This window comes from Astyanax mexicanus, chromosome 9, assembly GCF_023375975.1.
Source record: "Astyanax mexicanus isolate ESR-SI-001 chromosome 9, AstMex3_surface, whole genome shotgun sequence".
Classification (NCBI taxonomy): domain Eukaryota; kingdom Metazoa; phylum Chordata; class Actinopteri; order Characiformes; family Acestrorhamphidae; genus Astyanax; species Astyanax mexicanus.
Genome location: NC_064416.1, coordinates 43,691,196 through 43,714,885, shown reverse-complemented (window position 1 = coordinate 43,714,885; position 23,690 = coordinate 43,691,196). Strand labels below are relative to the sequence as shown.

General features: G+C 37.1%; 1 protein-coding gene across 1 annotated transcript; it reads left to right on the top strand.

Moving 5' to 3' along the window:
- The first annotated feature begins 5,894 nt into the window (after window positions 1–5,894).
- myef2 (myelin expression factor 2) lies at window positions 5,895–23,450 on the top strand. Its single transcript, XM_022686993.2, has 17 exons — window positions 5,895–6,081; window positions 8,284–8,495; window positions 9,144–9,196; window positions 10,066–10,073; window positions 10,335–10,428; window positions 10,585–10,776; window positions 12,108–12,261; window positions 12,714–12,763; window positions 12,887–12,947; window positions 13,504–13,599; window positions 15,718–15,759; window positions 15,849–15,938; window positions 19,665–19,754; window positions 20,027–20,095; window positions 20,379–20,551; window positions 20,824–20,875; window positions 22,932–23,450. The coding sequence occupies exons 1-17, from the start codon at window positions 5,963–5,965 to the stop codon at window positions 23,093–23,095; spliced, it is 1,719 nt and encodes a 572-aa protein (XP_022542714.2). The 5' UTR covers window positions 5,895–5,962; the 3' UTR covers window positions 23,096–23,450.
- Window positions 23,451–23,690: the final 240 nt, after the last annotated feature.

The window sequence follows — 23,690 nt, the reverse complement described above, 5'->3', positions numbered from 1 at the left end:
CTGGAGTTCTGATACAAACGGACAAATGGAAAATCTAAACAAAAAAACTAAATGTGTTGAACAAACCAGAAAACGTTTTTGTATTTTAGATTCTCCAAAGAAGGCACCTCTTGCTTAGATGATTGATTTCAAAATCTCGGCTGGACTTTCTCAGTGAGCTTTATGAGGTAGAGTCACCTGAAATTCAGGCTTTCAGTTAACAGCTGTGCTGAACTCATCAAGAGTTAATTACTTGAATTTCTTGTCTCTTATTGTGTTTGAGAGCATCAGTTAAAGTAAAGTAGTGAAGAGGTAGAGTTACAGGTATACAGTGAATAGTGAATATTTGAGTAATGTTCTAATCCAGATTATGAGAAGCAAGAACTACTCAACTACGTAATGAAAAAATATACTTTAAGAAATTAATCCTTACGTGCAGTTATGATGAAACTCGCTCTCCAGGAAAGGAAGAGCAAGAGTTTCCTCTTTTTGTTGTACAGGATCAGTTCAACAAAGTTTCCAGCCTCAGAAACCACAAGTTAACAGCTCCTCAGATGTTTCACAGAGTATTTTTTTTGGTTTGTTTAACACTTTTAAGTTACTACATGATTCCTAATGTGTTTCATCATAGTCTGGATCACTTAAGAATTCATTTACAAAGTAGTAAACAGAACACCAAGTAACTGCCAACAATACTGCCTTCCATCTGAGCTCCTACTGAGAGGGATGTGACATCAGTTGTATATGAGCAATGTTAGAGCAATCAGCATAAAAATATCACCACAATCTATGTTAATTCAGTGCAAACTGAGTTCAGTTGCCTTTATGTCTAGATTTTCCTGCTTTGCTTTTTCGTATGCTAAATAAGTCAAATAGTGCCCCCACTTTGAGGAAAGGCACCCTGGTTTGGACCTTTCATTATGATAATGATGTCGTAAAGTGCATTGAGGCAAGCTTTAGGTCAGTACTGTATGATAGTTTCTTATAAAGGACTCAAAAGTATCTTCTTTCATTACTCTGTAGGTAGAAGTATAGATACTAGGGTTTAAAATGCTTCTGTAAAAGTTGAAGCATCAACTCAAGCTTTTTACTCTTTAAGTAAAAGAGCAAATGTACTGCTATCAAAACTACTTAAAGTATAAAAGGAAAGGTAATGTAAGGGGAAAAAAATAATGCCATTAAGATCAAAAGCTGAGGCCACACCACAGAGTCCTATAGTGCAACACAACCTAACAATAGTAATATAATGTGGGATGCACTAGGCTGTTCCCTGTTTCAGCTGCATATATGCTGATTGTAAATGAATGTATTTTAGTAGAATAAAGTAAATATATTAAAGAAGTTTAGTTGGACTGGAGTTTATCTGGAGTTCTCTTGAGTCTCTGCACGGATCATCTTCATACTAGACTACATACATCTGCTATGTTCTTGCTGCAGTGTGTGTGTGTGTGTGGGGGGGGGGGGGGTACGTGTGCAGGTGTGATAAATTACAGTATAAACCAATAGGGAGTCGGAATGGTATATGTTTATACTTCTCTACATCCAATCACAATCAGATTCACTCTGTCTGGATGGAGAGATTTATCAGGATGGGGGTTTTATTGAAGGATGAGAAGCCGGAATGAAAACGAGCTGAAATGAAACAGGAGTAACGAGGCTGTTTTTATTCAAATTATTATTCAGATAATTGTGTGAAAATGTAAGAAGTAGAAGGAAAAAGCCGTTACTCCAGTAAGTAAGCTCATGAAGTATTTGGACTTTGTTACTTGCCACCTCTGTTTTGTTACAATACTATGGCCAAACAGTTTATTAACAGTAAGATAGCAAATAATATATATATATATATATATTTTTTTTTTTTTTTTTTTTTTTTTTGGTAACACTTTATAATAACTTTCATTAATATATTTTGAACTAATGTTCAGTAGATGTGAACAAAGCAGTAGTTCATCAGAATTTGAATATTAACAAAACAAAAGCATGGATATTCATATTAAAAATGTTAGCAAATCATTAGCTGATCAGAATTTCAACATTAATAAATTGCCAGTAAATACAAATTTTGAACCGTACAAATGTTCATCAATTGCATAGTATTTGCAAATGTGATATTACATCAAATGTGATTAGTTAATGGTATATTATTGAAAGTTATTATAAAGTGTTATCTATTTTTTTTTTGTAAACCTAAATTAACCGAATAAGGATGACCAAGTCAGGGGAATGAATTTCTCCTGTGAGGCTCTTACTGTCTGACGGTACTTGAAAGCACCATGAACTGTGTTACACTGAATGGACAGGGCTAAATTACATTAGGCTGAATGGGAGGAGAAATAATACTGCTGACTGAATGGGCAGATCTAAACTGCTCTGAGCATCTCGCTCTGTAAAATCACACCTCTTCATTTATTCACCTTAAAAAATCCATTTTTGTGTATATTGTAAACCACATCCATTAGAAGTAAAACAGTAGCAAATACATTAGAATGCAATATGTAGCACACAGCATTAAAACTAAGCCTCTAATTCTTTGGATAAGAAACAGTTGAGCTCATATTGAGACTCCATCTGTCTTTTATGTCCTTCTGTCTTATTATTGTGTCGATATTGTGTCGAATCTGAGCACAATATGAGACTTTACTGAGATTTATACTACGTGATATTACTGAGTTTTAATTTTAAACGCAAGAGATACATTTGAGCAACAGGAAGTTTATGCTAAAATCCCCTTTGTCTTTCCATTTGATCTCATTGTTATCAAGATGAAATGATAACAAGTACAAACTTTTGTTGAAATCTCACCTTTGTTAACCTCCAGCGTTCTGAATTACAGAACTTTTAGCTAATGCTCTTAACAGGCTTACAATCTAAGTGATAGGGGCATAGATTTGTCCATGCAAAGAAATCACTATTTTTCCACACTTTATTGGTAGAATTCTAAGGGCTCTGACATTTAAAACGAGGCACTGAGAACTTGCACAGAAAAAGTGAATATTATTATTATTATTATTATTATTATTATTATTATTATTATTATTATATATTTTTTTATTATTTAAAAAAATAGAAATGCATGAATTCCAGCTGAAAATCTCTATATAATATTTATTCTGCATTTTGTTCTAAACCCCTTGATTTCAGAAGAAAGAATGAATGAGCAGGTGTTCCTAAACTTTTGTCCGTTGTCCAGCTCAGTGAATGCGAGTGTGTTTGAGTGTGTGACAGAAATCAGCTGATCGGTCGAGGTTAATCCTTTTTTACACACACACACACACACACACACACACACACACACACACACACACACACAAACTGCAATGCCTTTCTTGATGAATTGAAAAGCGTTCATGCTGGCCCGTTTCCCGGCACAGCATTATGGACGGCTTGGAGTGCTGTAATAGTGGGCTTATTGACAGAGACGAACAGACACATACACACACACACACACTCACAGGCTGATGTTCGGCCTGTCTCTGCCATGCTGAGACAACATTATTATTATTTAATCATCAAAGTGCCGCCAGACTTTCTTTCTTTCTTTTTTTTTTTTTACAATCATTCTACTGTAATTTATGTTGGGTCTGACCTCTCCGTCTCCTCTGGGTAATGGATCATTAGTTCATTAGACCTCTGAATCCCCTTCTGCATTAACAGGAGGATAAACTCCCACATAATGAGTGATCGTAAGTGGTCTAACATCACTGTCCAATAAACAGCAATGACGTGCAAAACGTCTCTCAAGGGTTTATATCATGACAACTCTACCTTTATAGAATACAGAAGTTTATGTAGGATGCTTTATGTATGATGTATTGCCAACTATATACTGTACAAGTCAAAAGTTGTGACTTACCTTAAATTCAGTGTTTTTTCAGTGGAGTTATAATGGAAAACACCAACGAAAGGACATCAGATTCAAAATTGTAGACATGCACAAGGCTGGGGTGTGTATATTGTATATTTAAGCAGTAACACACTCGAAGTTCATGCTATAACATGTAATATTGGCACTGCTGTGCTGCAGTCATAGACACGAGGCTGCAGGCCAATTACCATAAATCAGCACAGCAGTGCCAATATTACACGTTATAGCAAGAACATTACCATGCATTACCGGCTGATAACGGCACTCTCAGAACGCCTTTCAGCCAATCACATTGCAGCGTTGGAACTACTTGCGGTGTAATGTGTGTTACATTTTGCCAAATGTTAATATTAAATCTGTTTCATTCTTTGTAAATACAGCCTAAAGCTGCCTCCACGTCATGTGGGAAATATAATTTTTGGGTCTATGGTAACCTCCCTAGCCTTTACAGAAAGACAGTCCCTTGAAAAAATATTCATATCCCTTCAAGTTTGCCACATTTCCTTATGTTATACACAAAAACTGTAGAAATAAAATGTATATGTAATAAAACAAAACAATGTAAAAAAAAAGGAATTATAAAGAGAAAAGAAAAAAGCCACCTTTTGCTGCAATTACAGCTAATAATATTATTAAATAATAACTTATTTTGAGATACTAAGGTATTATTTTGAGGTACCACTTTTGAGGTATTATTCTGAGGCCACCTTTTGCTACAGCTCAAGTTTTTGGGGCATGTGTCTATCTGCTTTGCTCATCTACAGGCTAAACATTCTCCGTCAGATTGAATAGAATCTCTGTGAACAGCAATTTTCATGTCTTGCTACAGATTCGATACAGGATTTACGTCTGGATTTTGACTTGATTGCCTTGTATTTAGCTCCACCCATTTCCAAATAACTCTGAACATCCTCCTCATCAGTGCTGAAAAAAACCATGCCACAACCATGTTTCACAGTTTCACATTATTTTGAGATACTGTCATTATATTGTGACACTAAGTCATTATTTTGAGAGACTAATTTGTTATTTTGAGACACTAAATCGTTATTTTGAGATACTAATTTGTTATTTTGAGACACTAAGTCATTATATTAAGAGACTAAGTCGTTATTTTGAGATACTAAATCGTTATATCGGGACACTAAGTTGTTAATTTCAGACACTAAGTCGTTATTTTGAGATACTAAATTGTTATTTTGAGACACTAAGTTGTTAATTTTAGACACAAAGTCGTTATTTTTAGGTACTAAGTTATTTTGAAATACTAAATTGTTATATTGAGATACTAAATCGTTATTGTGGAATACAAAATTGTTATTTTGAGATAATAAGTCGTAATACTAAATAATCAATTTGAAATACTAAATTGTTATTTTGAAATACTAAATTGTTATTTTGAAATACTAAATCATTAATTTGGAATACTAAATCGTTGTTTAAGACACTAAATTTTTGGGAATACTAAATTGTTAGTTTGGAATACTAAATCATTAATTTGGAATACTAAATCGTTGTTTGAGACACTAAATCGTTTGGAATACTAAGTTGTTAGTTTGGAATACTAAATCATTAGTTTGAGACTCTAAATAGTTTGGTATACTAAATTGTTAGTTTGAAATACTAAATCATTAATTTGGAATACTAAATCGTTAGTTAGGAATACTAAATTGTTAGTTTGAAATACTAAATCATTAATTTGGAATACTAAATCGTTAGTTAGGAATACTAAATTGTTAGTTTGAAATACTAAATCATTAATTTGGAATACTAAATCGTTAGTTTGGAATACTAAATCGTTATTTTGAGACACTAAATCGTTAGTTTAGAATACTAAATTGTTAGTTTAGAGTACTAAATCGTTATTTTGAGACACTAAGTGACAAAAAAGGCATTTTCTATTTTAAAGTTATGAATTAATAAAACCAAACTGTTTCCAGCGGGATGTTTAAATAACTCAGAGCTGCCTCTCCGCGTGCGCGTGTGTGTGTGTGCGCGTGCGCGTGCGGGAAGGGAAACGCCCCTCTTTGGAAATATTGGGAGTCGTGCTGGAAGTCTCGCGATATCAGCGGGCAGTGAAGGAGACGCGCCGCAGTGTTTGAAGCGCAGAGAGAGACCATGGCCGACAGTAATCTCGAGTTCGATAGCGAAATGAAACAGGAGGATTCTTACGACGCTTCTCTAAACATGGAGGAGGACGGAGACGCGCCGCCCGAGAACACAAACGGCGTGAAAGCGTGAGGAGCTGCGGCTTTTTTTCTTTGTGGAGTCGGATTAGCCTTAATGCTAACAAGCGGCCTTCAGCCGGCGGCTAATGCTAACCGGCTAACCGGAGCGCGCCTACACTGAAACGGCTTAATATACAGATACCTAACCTAGCGTTTCTTCCTGAATATATATGTTATATCGCTCTGGTTTAGACTAATTACAGATTATTCACAATTTAAGGTGATTTTTTTCTAGTATTAGTGCAGAATGATTCGCCCTAGTTTGATAGTTGTGTCTCTGTGTTAGCTTAGGTGCTAAGAGGCTTTAGCCACCATTATCCATTTAGCGTTAACAGGGTTAGCGGGTAGCTGTGCTAAGCTAACTAACAGCTAACCTAATTTAAATAACGGTCACCGCAGTGTTTTTTATTTATTAGTTAGTTGTAGATTTAAGCAATTAACTATTAGCCAGGCTTATATAGGTAGTACGTAGTCCCTTGTGTAAGCTCTGTTGCTAACTAGACACCTAGCTGTAGTTAGCTAAGGTAGATAGCTAAGTGGGCCATTGTTAAACAGCCAAAGCTAAAGTTAGCTTAGCTCACGCAGGATAGGTTAATTTAATCCTGTATTTATTGTACTTTACGTCAGTTAACTAGCTAAGTTAATTAGATTGGCTATACCTTTTATCTACAGTAAGCATATAGACTATAAGCTGGGTAACTATTGCTTTATACAGATGTGTATCTAAATGTATGCGTGTGTTCTTATGCAATCTATTAGATACTTAAGCTAGGTTAGCTACTCTTGCTCTCTAGCTTATTGTTAGAAGTATTAAGTCATAAGAACCCAGACCGTGTTCTGAATATTGATAACGATTTCAATATAAAATCAGATAAATTCAGTCAGCAGCTTATTAATGTTTTTTTTTTTTTTGTGGGCACGTGACTGTAAATATTTTAAGGTCAAAATCATGATGCAACATAAATGGAGCAAAAATAATTTCCTTATTTTATTTTTAAAAATTCTTGAAGTCAGATCAGAACTGGTTCTATGGAACACAAATGATTGGAGCTATGGATGTGCCATGTTGTATCGCATGCTAAAATACTGGCAGTATTTGTTAATATCGTTATTGCAAAAATACCCTGACAAGTTTATATATATATTTTTTGTTTGTAGCAAGAAGAAAATCCATCCTGTTCTCATTTCGCAGTAAATAATATAAACTAGAGGTTTACTTAATCTTGAAAATAAAAATTAGGCTAATTCCACCAAAACAAGTGCCAAATCCCTCGCCCCTTGTTGTAACAGACCTGTAGAAGCAAATAATACAATTTAACATGTCTAGCTGTTATGTTAAATGTTAAATAACCACATATATGTATTAGAATTAGGCGTTTTGTATATTGCCTCTGTGTATGTTTGGTTCACACACATTTGTAAAACGTTGATTTAAGGACTAACTCCCTCTGGGTTATCCTATAGTTGGGTAGAATGATAAATTTAGCAAACATTTAACTAAAGAAGTTTACAATTTTAATTGTGATTGTTTTAATAATAATAATAATAAAAACTTTTTGTAGCTCAAAATATGTTGCAGTACCATCGAATTTAAGAGGACTGATTACACTTCTTTAAAATATACTTGCAGGTAGTCAGTGTTCCTTAAGTACCGATGCCCAAAATATGCTCATAAAAGCACACCTTAAATCATAGTAATGAAAAAAAAAATAATAAATGTGCCTCACATGACACTGGTGCATGTTTTCATATCTCCCAAACTAAATGGTCAGTCATGTTTTTATTTAGGTACTGATGAAGTTTTATCATTTATTAATTGTTTACCTTTCAAAATTAATCAAATAAAATTAAAACAGGCACCAGTGATTACATTTTAGGACTGTCTTTTAATGGTATTCAGTGTATGTGTTGTCTTCAAACTAGGAGTGGTTGAATGCATAACCATGCTTTTGATACAAGACGCAGTAGTAGTGTCAGTTAAAAAAAATACTGTCAAAAACACTCGCAGTTATTTGTATTCAATATTTACTGTCCTGGAGCCTGTTAAGACCCACTTCCTGTTTGTATGATGCATGCAGTTTGGATTTGTTTTATAATGAACCTCAATTGACTAAATTAATATTACACATTATTTTAGGTTCAGAATAAACTGCATGAAATGCTAAGGTCTACAACTGCACTGATGCATGCCTTCTTTCTTTTCTTACACAGTGACGACGCTGAGGATGCCTCCACAGAGAAATCGGATGGCAAAGATAAAGAGAAGTCTGGAGGCGGCCGGAAGTCCGGTCGCTACCACCCGTATAAGGACCGGCACGGGGGATCTGAAAACAAGAAGGCCTCTCAAAGAAACCGCGTGTTTATTAGCAATATCCCTTATGATATGAAGTGGCAGGCAATTAAAGATCTAATGCGAGATAAAGGTAAAGGTTGCAGAGCTTATGGCACACACATACCCTCCAGTTCCCTCTGTCAGCATCGCAAGCGGCTTTTTCTTATTGTATGATGAAAATCAGGCAGATGAGCTGACGTTGAAAGATGCTAACATGGACAGGGCTTCTTTTTTTTCCTCTTGGGAGGAGTTAAACTACAGATTTGGTCTTATCTTTCCCAGATGATAAAGATTTTTGGCCTTTGTATTTGTAAATAGCTCCAACATGTAACCTCAGTGATTTTTAGATATTTTTACTGTAGAATCTGTTGTAAGGAGATAAAGATGATTGTAAATTGATTATATTTTGCCTGAAATATTGGAATTTGGTTTATACAATGCTTATTAGAAGGTTGGTAAAGGTGGATGTTCACCTTAAAACAGTACTGTGCTTGAAAACTGTAATTGCTCTTGAAACTGTGCACCTGTGTAGTTGTATATGTTGTATAGCTGCCTGGTGTCTGATGTGTATTTTTACAGTATGGTATGCTGGTGTTGTGGGCGTCGACTTGGTTGATGGTGATTAACTGGGCTCTTTTACCTGTAGTGTTGTATCCAGGTCTGCTGTGAAGACACCACCGGTGTTTTTAAATGCATTGTTTTTTCTTTGGTATTTTCCCCTTTTGTATGTCTCATGTAGTCGGTGAGGTTACATACGTGGAGCTCTTTAAGGATGCTGAAGGAAAGTCAAGGGTAAGTGCTGGCGACTCTGCTGTGCTGTGCGAGGCCTTAAACGCCCTCTGCGGCTTCATTCTCAAATTTTGTTGCACTCGTGACTGATTTTAGGTTTATTTTTTGTGGGTGGAGTCTGATACCGCTGACGACCGTTGTCCTTTTGACCTTGGGTTGGTTTGTTGAAGCTTATCTAAAGTGACTTAAGTGGGGACATATTAAAAAGTTTCAAGAAAACTCCAGTTTATTTGGCTGTAAATTGGTGGTTTTAAGTCTGGAGCTATATCTCTTTTTTGATGACTTGATCTGATCTGATTGGTCAGTTGTTTATATTGATCACTAAGATTTTGGGGGAATTTTGATAATGCAAAGTGACTTCAGACTGAAGTGAATGTTAAGGGGAATTCTCTTTAATGATTTTCAGTACTTTATGACTATTTCAGCTGCTCTTACAGTGTCCATTTCTGTGTGTAAATTCAATGCTCTCTAACTTTCCTATTCTCTAAAATTGACACTCAATATCTCAATATTTTATTATCTAATTTTAAAACTCACTTGTTTTAATGTAACATTTATTTATGATATTGCCCATGCAGAAAATACAGATTTTATTTGGTTATCATTTTTGTTTTAATTATATAATTAAAATAAATTCCCAATTTGAACAAACTATTATATATATATATATATATATATATATATATATATATATATATATATATATATATATATATATATATATATATATGCATAGAGTACATTTGCTCTTTAATTAACCAGCTCAGTTTATCAAGCAGTTTGTTTCTTTGTATTTGACTGTATTAATTTGTATGGTCTGTTTATTCTCCTCGTTCGAACCCCTGAATGGATTGCTCATGCCCTGCTGACAGGGATGTGGGTAAGTACATTTTATTATATCTAATAATATCTCAAATGTAATCTATTTATTATATTGTAACTTGTTTGTATGTACAAATAAACATTACATGCCATAGTGTCATATCTAGAAGGTGGTCTTTTATAGTATAGTAAGATAGTATAGTTGGTAATCTGCTCCTCTGTTAATAAACACCTTATTTTACTGCACTACTGATGTCTACTGATTTTATTGGTTTTCCTGTGGTTCTCCTCCTCCTTACTGTGCGTTTACTTTTTATAGGGTGGTTGAATTCAAAGATGAGGAGTTTGTGAAGAAAGCTTTGGAGGTCATGAATAAACATGACCTGAACGGCAGACCCCTAAACATCAAAGAGGTACAGCACATTTCAGTCTAACCTAAGAAGACCAAATTATGCTCTTAGTCATTTATTTCCCCCCAAAAAAGGCATACAAAAATATTTTTTGGTTCATTCAATTAGTTTTTTGGCAATTTTTTTTGTTGGAATGTTTAGAAAATGTGTTTGTTTCAGGACCCTGATGGAGAGCATGCACGCAGAGTGCTTCAGCGGTCTGGAGGAATGTATTCTGGAGGCAGAGGCCAGGATTCGGGTCCGATGGGGATGAATGTGCCCCCCTCCATCGCCAACAACCCTAACATCCCCCCAGAAATCATCAACGCACTGCAGGGTGGACGCCTCGGCTCCACAGTGTTTGTAGCCAATGTAAGAATTGATGTTGCAACACGCCTCAAAATGTTTAGTAGCTATTTAGTAGATAGACACATGGGTGATGGCACTCATAGGATTTAGAAAGCACAACTTCCCCATATGGAACATATTTACTTATTAAAACACGCTTATTTGAAGTGCAGTGATCCCTTATCAACATATGTATATGCAGATGCAAAAACACAAGAAATTATTTAAATAATAGAGGATCAAATATAGAACTAAAGACTATATTTTCAAAATATTTATTTTATTAATTTTTAATTTCTCTTTTAAAGCAGCACTAGGTAGGATTTCCTTGAAGTAAAATTACAGCTTGAAACTCACTGCAGCGCTGCATTGAGGTGTAATAGGAGGTAATAGTCTCGTGTCTGTGCCGGAGCTCCTCTGAGCTCAAATCAGAGTCCGAGACGGCCGCGACCAACGCTCGCGAGAACTGCAACCTGCTTTCCGACCTTTAGTTCTAACAGTTCTTCAAGGACTACTGGTTCATTCTTTACAAACTAACATACAGACACTCTGGCAGAAGCTGGAAAGAGACCGAATATGTCTGTGAAAGCCAGAAAACGAGAGAGAGAGTGTAATCCAGCTCAAACATTTATTAAACTCTGCAACTGTAGGGGGAGCCCACGAACACAATCTCAATCCTACCTTGTGGAGCTTTTAAAGTGTTTGATAATAGGTTATTGGAATTTCCTTGATAGATCTTACTGATTAATCAATATAACACTCAATACATCTATGGCAATTAATTTTCTGTCAATAGAAATGAGTGTTAAAAGTACATGCTGTGATGACAGTTGCAAGTACAGCTGACAATCTACTTGTCAACAACTGATTTTAATTCATTTATTATCTTTAGTTTGAAGCTAAGGGTAAATAAAATGCTGCCAGAGTGTACGTGTAGGGTTGTTTGCCATATTGATGGTTATATAAAAAGATAAAGTCAGTTAACTTAACTGCTCTCTGAAAGCGATGGACAGAAAAACAGACTCCCACTCATGTGACATATAATAGAGTATATAAGCACAATGTAATGTAAAACCACTGGTATTGGTTAGCCTACATGGCTGGCTTTCTCTTCACACTAGAAGAATATACTGCCCAGCAGGTAGAGGGGGTAAGTGGTTGTGCACACTGCCCCTCCCCCCTCTCTTATTCTTAAAATACCAGTAGTAAATAAATGTGGTAATATAGTATTTTTACTGACTGGTTTTAAGGTAATTTTCTAGTATCAGTATTTAATGCAGTTCGCTTATAGAACTTGTATAGAGCCAGAGGTCAGGTTTAATGTCATGCACTTTTGTTCTATGTTTGGTATGTAGCTGGATTTTAAGGTGGGCTGGAAGAAGCTGAAGGAAGTGTTCGGCATGGCCGGTACTGTGAAGAGGGCAGATGTGAAGGAGGATAAGGATGGGAAAAGCAGAGGAATGGGCACAGTCACCTTCGAGCAGCCACTGGAGGCTGTGCAGGCCATCTGTATCCTTTTATGTAGTCTATACACTGAGTTTAACAGAAATGCCCATATTATATTGCTGTATGAGCCCATAGCTGATAAATCTGTGCTCTTGTCTTAAAGTAAATTGTCCTTCCTAATTCAGGAGTTCAGCTTTATCAGTGTGCATTTGGTGCTAAATTGTTATATTTTGCAAAATTCAACAGCTCAGATGACTCATGATTTAAAATTGGCAGCTTAGGACATAATTATAAATTAGTAGTTTTTGTACAGAAGACTTAAATTGATTTAAGCTTAACGTTAATACATTTTAGGCAGCGTTCTCTTTAAAAATGCAAATATTAATAGGCATGTATGCAATATTGCATGATTCAAATTGGAGCCAAAGGTGGGCGTGTGCTCAGATTTGTGCAGGAGTATACATTTTCTATTTAAGACTATTATTCCCAGTTTCTTCTTTAACCATAGTAAACAGCCATGTTTAATGGTCAGATGCTATTTGACAGACAGATGCATGTAAAAATGGTAAGTTATCCTGAATCAATATTTATTTTTAACTCATACTATGTAATTATTATTTTTTTTAGTCTCCCATTGATGTTAAATTAATCCAATCTATATATATTTTTTTTTCTTTCTTCATTTTAGGATGAAAAATCTGTTCCCATGGATGATTTCCGTTCGGTCGAGAAAAGCCCCCAATTGCCCCGTAAGTAATCCTCCTATCCGTTTCATTTCAGCACCAGTCAAGTGTATGGACACATTTATGTTGAAGACATTAAATGTAACCAGGAACACATGCAGAATTATTCTATTTTATACTTAAGATTCTTGTAAGTAGCACATTTAGCTTTTAGCTTTATGTATTCTTACATGTGCATATTTGGTCAATTAATTAGGGTTTCTGAAATGTTATCCCAAAAAAAGAGGGATTTGAGTGGTTGAACATAAACCTGTTTTTCTAGGTTAGTGGCTGCTTTTTTATGAACTGGCATTTGATTTGTTTTTAGAGCTGATAATAAACTTCACCTTTAGCCCAGTTTCTCTTTTAAAGCAAATCAGGAATGACCTCAACTGGGTAACAAAAAATTTCTTGACTAAATTATTTTAGTACAGTAGATCATTGAGATTCAGTAATAAACTTCAATTACCAAAATCTCATTAGTTAAGCTAGAGTAGGCTTGTTCCTGCAGGGTGAAATTGTGTTGGACTTCACAGTATGTTATGAGTGTTGGGATGAATGTGATGGATTTGTGTGTCTGCAGGAGGTCTGGGCGGAATTGGAATGGGATTGGGCCCTGGTGGTCAACCAATCAGCACCAACCGTCTGAGTGGAGGAGGAATGGGCTCAATGGGCGGAGGTCAGAACGTACACACACACACACACCCTTTAACTTTGAGTTCATTTTGGCGGTTTTGGATGCACATTTTTAAAACCATATAGAAAAAAAATGCTTTTTTTTATTAATTAATTAAGGAAGTGTTTCTCTGAAACTCTAGTACATATACCACTGGTGGTATACAAAGCACATCACCATAACAATGTTTTTTATATATAAAAAAAGATTTTACAAGTAAATGCAAGTGGGTACCAGGGAATGTCCAAATTCCAGTATCTTAAGAATATGCCTGGATTCAGTAGAGACCATGACATGATGCCACTGTCAGATAAAAACATGAAAAAATGGCCATTTCCTTGAAATATCATGAACTTTAAAATAAATATTTTTGCTGCATTTCAATTGGAATTTGTAGCATTAAATTGTTTCACATTGACCTCAGAATATCCAACAGCATTATTACATATTGTTTATTTGTCCTTCCTATTGTTTACTTTCTAGTTTGCTTTCAAATGTTTCTGTGGATGACTTTTAGTTTAAGTATGGATGGTTTATGGTCTAAAATGTTAAAGAACCACTGTTCTATCTTATAACCCAAGTGTGCCATAAAGTCTCTCTTAAAAACAATGCACATAATAATATTCAAATTAGTTAGAGGAACATATTGGTAGGTACTGGAAAATGGATAAATAACAATTATTTCATTTATTTAACTGTTTGCTTATTTACTGTGTAATATAGTATTAGTTATCTATGCTTGGATTTAAGGTCCACGAATGACTGGGCTTTTTTTTATTAATATTGACCGTGTATTTTGTTCTCTGGCTAGCTTTAATCTCTTCACCTAGCACCCTTATGCAATATCTTTTTGATGTGCCGTTTTAAAATTTCTCAGAATCATCACAGTCTTAAACCTTATCAGGTCTTATCGAGCGTGTTATTTTCCGATCGTACGCTAACGTCCATGTTTAGTGCTGGAGATGCGTTGGAGTGAATTTAATTTCAGTTATGTGTTACATTTTAATCCAGAAGATGAGCACCATAGAGATAAACACAGATAGGCTGAAGATGAAGAGATAAGATAAAAGCATGGATGTCATTATGAGGATCTTGTAAAGTAAACAGAAGCGCTTTGTTGTGACAGGAGATTGTTCTCGAGCGCCAACTCGACTGGACTGCTCTGTTTATTGCACATTGCAGGTCTGACCTGACCTAGTGGTGGTGGTGGTGCACGTTCCTTGTTGTTCAACCTGTTGCCCCCTCCAAGTTTTCCGCACATAAATATTTAGAGACGTTGGTTTCGGTCTAAATTTTTCGGTTTACAGTACCGGTCAAAGGTTTTCACAACCCCTCTAGTTTTAGTTGTCCAGTATCAGTGCTGTACGACCCAGACAAACTTCTGTTTTATTTTCTGATCTTAGCAATAACTTTATTTCTGCACCTGTCAGACCTCTAATTCTTCACTTCACTGCTGAAACTGAAACATAGTATACTGTTAAGCTAAAGAGCTAAAGTCTAAAGCTGTTGCCATGTGGGTCAGCCAGACATGACTCTCTTCCTGTAGCAATTTTCTCCAGTTTCCATAAGTCTTCTGAAGGTGTAGAAAACCGTACTTACCACTCACTGACTACATCTGTAATTTCACTGAAGAAAAGACTTGTTTCTGTGTGATATTCTAGTAATTATGATGAAAGTGTGAATGTGCTGTGTGTAAGTGAGTAAATGCTGCAGTAAATGCTGCATTAACACAAGCTGTTCCAGCACTGCCTCACTACAGACAAAGACCTTTTGTGTCATTTGTACCGAGAGCTTAAATGTCAAACATTAAGGGAAAAAAAATGGTGGTGCTCTAAAGTTTTTGACCGGTAGTGTGTATTATTAATTTTCTTTCCTGTGTCTTTGAGCTTTTACCTTTTGGAAAAGGTTGTCTGCAGAGAATTTGGAGGGAAAGTGTCTCTCATCCACACAGTTTTATCATTTATAAAAAGCTTTTTGGGGGGGCAAATTGGGACCAAATAGCTTAATCATGTCATCTTAAATGTATGAACTCATTTGTGGATATTAGCCATATTGTATACATATATATACACAATCATAAACTAACATATATCTCTATCTTTCTATCTATATTTTCCTCAGGAATGGATGGAGGTGGCTATGGAGGCATGAACAGAATGGGAGGTAGGAGAGGACAGATTTTTTTAGCTTGCTTTTCAGGTCCAGACTTAAGTGTTCTGCTTTTGTCTGACCTGTGTTTGTGTGTCCTGCAGGAATGGGTGGTGGATTTGGAGGAATGGATGGAATGGGTACAATGGGTGGATTTGGAGGCAGAGACATGACACCCATGGGCAGGATGGGAGGTAAGATGCAAGAAAAAACTATATAAATATGAAAAAAAGACACATAAATAGCTAATATTTTATCGCTTTAAAACTTTAGATAACTTTAGTGCCAAAAGTATCCCCGCTTACCTGCATTGAGTTTGGAGATGTGAGGTTTGGGTGGAGCTGCTCATTCCACGAGTCTGTTCTCTACTGTTGATTTTAATCTAAAGCTACATGAAGTTTGCAGGTGTGCAGTGATGTAGTGACTGTGCAGAAAGTTGGTGAACTCTGTGCACTATCAGTGTAAAATAACAGCGGGGTCAGCGGATACTGAGGAGCATAGTGATCAGAGTCGCTGTCGTTCCCAGTCTCTTCCACTGTGTTATAATTAGTGGTGTCAATAGATTTAAAAAATGTAATCCGATTAATCACAACAAAATTCTGTGATTTACTGCGATTAATCGCATTTGTTTTTCTTCAGACGTAAATTATTATAGTGGATATTTAAATGTAAATAAAAGAATGAATGTAAGAAAGCTAAAATGCAATTATATGTATATTAGTGGTGTCAATTAAAATAATGGTATACTTGTATGTTTGAGGGGAAATAAAATCAAAATAGGGTGCTGGAATAAATTGGACTGTAAAATTGGTTGTGAGGATTTTTGAATTTGAACATAATTTAAATATTTAAAAAATATCAGAGATGAGGAGCAGTGCGTGCGTGTGTGTGCGTGCGTATGGGTAAGAAAGAGAGAGAGAGAGAACTCTGACCGGGTATGAGCTGGAAGTCTGAACCGGAGTGTTACTGCTGGACACCATATGAGCCGTTCAGCCAGAAAACAGATCAGTGTGTTGGTCGGGGCAGATTACAGCAGAAGTAGGAGCCAAACTTGGTGCCTTAATTAACTTGCGTTAAAAAAATAGTAACGCGTTACTGATTCCAAATTAACAGCGCACGTTAACATCGCTTTAACGTTGACACCACTAATTATAATATCACTGACAGTTGGCTGTGGAATATTTAGTAGTGAGTAGTGAAATTTCACAACTGAACTTGTTGCACAGGTGCTGCATCCTATCACTGTACCACAGTGCTGGAGTTCACTGAGATTGACCTTCACAGGTACGCAGGAAACTGCTCTGGTACCAGCACTTTGTTGGTGGAAAAGAGTTATAACTGAACCATATATCTAGAATGTATTTATTTCAAACTATATGGTGTACTTAAATTTTCCCAAAAATTAACTGTGCACCTTATAAAGCAGTGCACCTTATGTATGAATTCTACCAATGAGGTATTAAGGAGCAGTAAAGCAACTCTTCCACTGAAGTACAGCAGTATAACAGTGAATTTTACAATGAAGTTTCTCCAGCACTAAGGCTGGGTGCAGCAGTATTAGCATTAGCCACTAACTGTAGCGCTAACTCTTTCGCTGGTGAGTATATTGTACTGTAGTCTGTGTGTTTGCCGTGTTAAAACAAGCTACATGGGAAGAACCGCTAGCTGATAGCTCTAGACTGAGGAACCCTGAGTATTTCTACAAACCAGGACGCTCACTCAGTCTAGAGCTATCAAGCAGCATTTACGCTGGGGTTAGCGGCTAAGGCTAACGCTGCTTCACCCAGCCTTAGTCACTGAAAACTCACCTTTAGACAACATATTGGAAATCTAAACTTACTGTAAATAAACAGCAACGTTTTACTTGCCCAAATAAGCAGTTTTCAGGAACGAAATCTGTGTAGATTATCATTCAGTGCTCAGTGCTAAATTTTAAATTTTTATTACATTTTTTTCCTTTATTTATTTATTTTTTATGTTAATAATTAGTTATGTTTACTTAAGTGCTTCCCCATTAAAAGAGAATCATGGCGACACCCTTTTGCCCACTTTGATGTAGGCATGCTTACTAGTGTCAGTTAATCTGCATTATAATCAATTGCATTTTATTCGTGAAAATAGACCAGACCTACAGAAATCCATCCAGAGTTGTAATTGGCGTAGATTTCAACAATAAAACATGTTTAAGATTTAGTATACAGGTGCTGGTCAACGAATTAGAATAATTTGAAATAGTGCAATCATGAAATTCTTTGAATGCATTTTCTGTGCAGAAAGCAAATCAGGTGTTCACCGCACCTGTCCTACTCGTTAGACTAATCACAGAACTCGTTACCTGGAAAAAAATTTGCTCAGCTGAGCTTTCCAAAAGGCCCATTTAGGCCATTTAACTGTGACACTGTTGTTTTATTGAATTAGAATAATGGAGAAACCGTTTCATTGAATTAGAATAAATGCTCGAATTTTTGTTTTCTGTGAAGAGTGTTCACTGTGCAGTATAAAGTCAGGGTTGAGTAGAATTTCTAAGTTGTAAAATCAATCATGGGTAAGCAGCGCGACCTCTCAACCGGAATAGTGGCTCAAATTCAAGCCCTTCGCCAACAAGGCTTGACCCAAACTAAAATTGCTGAGCAGCTCGGCATCAGCCAGTCTTCCGTCTGCAAAGCTCTCAAGAAAAACTGCAGCAAGCGCACCAACTGTTCCGGCGTCCGAAAAACTTCTGCTCGCGACAACAAGCAGCTGAGAAAGATAGCAGTCAGCAACCGGTTCAAGTCCACTTCCGAGCTCACCGACTTGTGGAACAAGCAGACCGGCGCTGACGTCTCCAGATCAACCACTTTCCGTCAACTGCGCGAACTCGGCTTCAAATCTCGCGTTCCAGCAGTAAAACCGATGCTGAACAAGAAACAAATGGAGAAACGGCTGAAGTGGGCCAAAGAACACGGCGAGTGGACTGCTGAAGACTGGCAGAAAGTGGTCTTCAGTGACGAATCACGCTTCTGCATCTCCTTCGGTGACCAAGGTCCTCGTGTCTGGTGTCGTGGTGGCGAAACCTACAACCACGAGTGCGTGAAAAGATCCGTCAAGTTTCCCCAGAGCGTTATGGTCTGGGGATGCATGTCCGCTCGAGGTGTAGGGAAACTCTGCTTCCTAAAGAAGACGGTCAATGCTGCCGTATATCAAGATGTTCTGGAAACGTTCCTGATTCCGACTGTTGAGGAACAGTTCGGCGAAGAAGACTTCATATTTCAACAGGATCTTGCACCGGCTCATGCGGCAAAGTCGACCAAAGATTGGTTCACTAAAAAACAGCTTGAGGTTTTGGCATGGCCGGCCAACTCGCCTGACCTCAATGTCATTGAAAACCTTTGGGCCATCGTCAAGCGGAAAATTCGCGACAGAAAGCCTACTACGCTGGACCAACTGAAGCAGAACATCGCCACTGCCTGGGAAGCTGTGAGTGCGGAAACTTGCGACAAGCTGGTCAAATCGATGCCGCGGAGACTTCAGGCAGTCATACAAGCCAAGGGGGCAGCCACAAAATACTGAGAAAGTGATGATTGTAATTATAATAAAAATTATTCTAATTCAATGAAACGGTTTCTCCATTATTCTAATTCCATAAAACAACAGTGTCACAGTTAAATGGCCTAAATGGGCCTTTTGGAAAGCTCAGCTGAGCAAATTTTTTTCCAGGTAACGAGTTCTGTGATTAGTCTAACGAGTAGGACAGGTGCGGTGAACACCTGATTTGCTTTCTGCACAAAAAATGCATTCAAAGAATTTCATGATTGCACTATTTCAAATTATTCTAATTCGTTGACCAGCACCTGTACAATGATTGACTTAGTTACTAGTGTGTTCTTTTGTTGTTGCCTTCCCCCAGCTTATAGAAACTTGTGTTCTCTTGTTTGTTGTAGATATGTATCGAGCAGGTATGGGGGGAATGGATCGTGATTTTGGCCGCAGTGACATGGGAATGAATCGTTTCGGTGATTCTTTTGGACTGGGTAAGCAAAACGTTCTTACAGCCCTCTCAAATTTTTATTATGTTTTTTGATCATAGTTTCTTTTTTATCAATATTGTACTTAATATTTGAATGTGTAATTATTTTTATTGTATCCATCAACCTGTCTAAGTCTGGACACTTGACTGAATATGGTTCCAATGTTAATGCTGTTACAGTGACAACGTCTAGCTAATTTTGGAGGACTGTTGTGCTGTGTGCGTGTGTGTGCCCTGTCCTGATTAGATGTTGTATCTCTCTCTTTCTCTCCTTAGGAGGTGGAATGGGAGGCTTTGGAGGAGGAATGGGGAATGCTGGAATGGGGCCCATGGGGGCAGGATTAGGTACACACACTGATCATATACCCTTCATGAACAGTGAACAGTTATTAATCAATTATATATATATATATATATATATATATATATATAATTTCAGTGATGAGTGTGTTTGACTGAGTGTTACAGGCTCTTGTTTATACAGTTATATTACAGTGTGAGCCTGAACACATGCACAGCGAGCGTTTCTGGTTTCACGTGTTTGACGTTAGAGCTTTAGTCACGTGTATAGTTTGCTGGTGCTCATGGATGGGTGTGTGTGTGTGTGTGTGTGTGTGTGCAGGTGCAGGAGGCATGGGAAATATGGGCATGGACCGCATGAGTGGAGGTTTTGACCGGATGGGTGGGAACATGGATATGGGCCGAGGATTCGGGCAGTTCGGCGGCTCTGGTCACATGGGCGGCGGCATGTCGGACAAGGGGTTTGGATCAAAGGGAGGTTGCCAAATCTTTGTGAGAAATGTAAGTATGGGGAATGCTAGATGGGCTTTTCTCTCACCACTATACACACTGTAGTGCAGCTGGTTTAACCATGTCTTAAACAATGTCTTTAAATCCATTTTTAGTCCAGTACATAAGTCATGTTAAAAAATAAATAAATAAAGACTGCTAAAAACATAATTGTGATTATTTTAAGAGACTACACGAACATGTACTGTAAATTAATTATAATTATATTTATATTTTTTTAATCACTTTATAAATTAAATTAATTATGCTCTTTTTGCACACAGCTGTCCTATGACCTCACGTGGCAAAAGCTGAAGGAAAAATTCGGCCACTGTGGTAAGTGTGTTTTAAAAATCACTCATTTTAAATAACTGTTTAAAGGTTCCTTTTTGTAATCAGGTTTTTTACATTTATTTTATAGAAAGAAATGCAGCAATACACTAAATCAGACAGACATTTGTATTATCCCCTTTAAATTCCAAGCCCCCCAGTTCACCTTACCCACAACTATCCCACCCCACAATATATACATAAAACAAACACAATCTGCTACTAAAAAAAAATAATAAGAACCTTTACATCTATGTATAGAGGTTTCTTAGTAAACTAAATGTAGTAAAGTTACCTACAGCTGAGGAAAACACTACTATTCAAAGTATTGCAGTAGTGTAGACATAGTAATATATTGCAAAAACAAAAAACAGCAGAGGAAACTCTGAACGATATTGGTTGGCTGCTCCAAATGTCTTATATAGAGATGGAAAAATTGATCGGCTATGTATTTGTATTAGTTTATATTCGGGAGTTGAGGCTTAAATCCTGATGTAATACAAATAAAACAAGTTTTATTAAATATATTTGAACATTGTTATAGAAATCAGGCCTAGTTCTATGGAACATACAACATTTATTAAAGGACCAATAAGTCATGTATTTTTAGCAGTAAATGATAAAATGATCAGGATGTATCTTCAGATATTAAGGAAACATTTGAGTGAAAGTACTGGCAGCTCTTGTCAGCAGGGCTTCAGCCTTACGTTCCTATTTTAAGTGTGCAGTCCGGGACGGTATCTGTTTTTTGTTCTCTGTCTCCTCCTGCTGCTCTTTCCCCAACACTAACGCCACCCCCAAAGTAGCCAGCAAGTACATAACAACGATCAATCGGTGTTACAGCAAGGAAGCTAGCAAGCAGAGCTGGTTCAGTTAAACCTCAGCTGCTACACAACTTAAAAAGCCTCAGCATGTCTCAAAAAAAGCTCAGTGACCAAAGCAGGAATATAACAAGAGTGAATATTGGCAGTGAGTTTGAAATTTGGAGAGCTAAAATAGACTAGAAGACCGACCCAGAGCTGCTACTTTTCTCCTGAACAGGTAAGCTAACTGGCTATAGCTAATTCAGTCAGGTAATTTATCACCACAATCAGGTTAGCTTACTAGGGACTGGTGCTTTTAAATTTAAAAGTTGAATATTCACTATATTATATCTGTAGTCTGTGTGAAGCTGCTATAACAAGGCAGAGGGTACCTAAGAGAGATAGATAGGTTAGCAAGGTAGGCGCCGTTGTATCTCCCTCTTGGGCAGCGCGACACAGCGCAGAGCCCGGCCGGTGTAGCTCCCTCCCAGTCGTGTAACATAGTCAATATAACGCTAGATATGGGCCTTTACAATAGTTTAGAATTGCTGTATGTCTTCTCCGATCTCCTCTCCCTTCTGCTCTGTTCTTTGCCTCTCCTACCCGTCTAAACTTTGTGTGGATTGTGTAGATTCAGCCTCCTGAACTTGGCAACCTGAGGTAGCTTCGTGTCTGAGGAGGGGAGGGCGGGGCAGACAACTTTCTGTTGTGTTTTGAAATTGGACTACTGTAGCCATTTCACACACTCTTATTTGCAACAGAATGTACTTTTTAAAGCATTTAAATTGTTAGTATGAATAAAACAGAGCAGTATACAGTAAAATACTCTTTAAAATGATCTGGTTTTATCCCCCAGCACTAACACAGAACTCCAATATTATATTATGTAAATGTCAGATGAATGAGCATACACAAATGCTGGCCTTACACCTAATGATTTTAGAACGATTTCACAGTCGCAGACAAATTTCCAGAGTTAGGATAAAGACGAGAGTCTGGCTAGAGTCGAGCTGCAGTCAAGTTGTGGTCGAGTCATATCCAACGCACGCAATGTGTTGACTCTGGCAAAATCGGGTCAAAATTGGGCTAAAATCATGTAGTCTGATCCGGGCATTAGGGACTTTATTAGTTAAAAACTGAGAATGGGCTGTAAGGAACTTTACATGTCTTTTTAAGTGTCTGTGTCACATACCATCATGGGTTTTGTTTTGGGTTAAACTGGTTAACTGACCTAATGGATTTTATTTCCCGTATTGCAGGTCAGGTGATGTTTGCTGAAATAAAGATGGAGAACGGAAAGTCTAAAGGCTGCGGGACAGTGCGGTTCGATTCTCCGGAGAGCGCCGAGAAGGCCTGCAGGCTAATGAACGGAACCAAGATAAATGGAAGGGAAGTGGACGTGCGCCTCGACCGCAATGCGTAAATAGAAACAAACACTCTAAACTGATGTCACAGCACCCCCTCCTCATCCAGACATCCCTGGCCTTCCCTTTCCTGACCATTGTTTTGTTTTAAAAACACTTTTCTAAACTTTTTGGACTGCATTTCTCTCACTTATACACAGCACACACATATACACACACACACACACGCACACACAGTACACACACGCACATTAAGAGGATCAGACTGTAGTAGTGGATATTGTGCATAATGTTTTGTTTATATACTGTGACTGCTTCATTATGTTTATTTTCTTTTTGTAACCCCCTTTTTAATTTGTGGATCACCTGTTTATTTGGATGAAAAACAACCAAAATAAACTTTTTAATTTTTAACCTGGTCTGTCCTGAATGTGGTTTTAAACTGTTAAACTTTTTAAAAAGTTTTAGAGGGTCAAAGATTAAAGCTGGACAAACTCTGAATGCAGTGAAGTTGCGTTTATAGAAACGAGTCTACTCTGTTAAAGCTGTAAAAGTTTTAAAGAGGTTTTCTGTGAAGTTGAGCGTAGATGAGCACGTCATTGGTGGTAAAGTTAAAACAGATAATGGACGATGTGTCTGTGAGTAAGTTGTTAC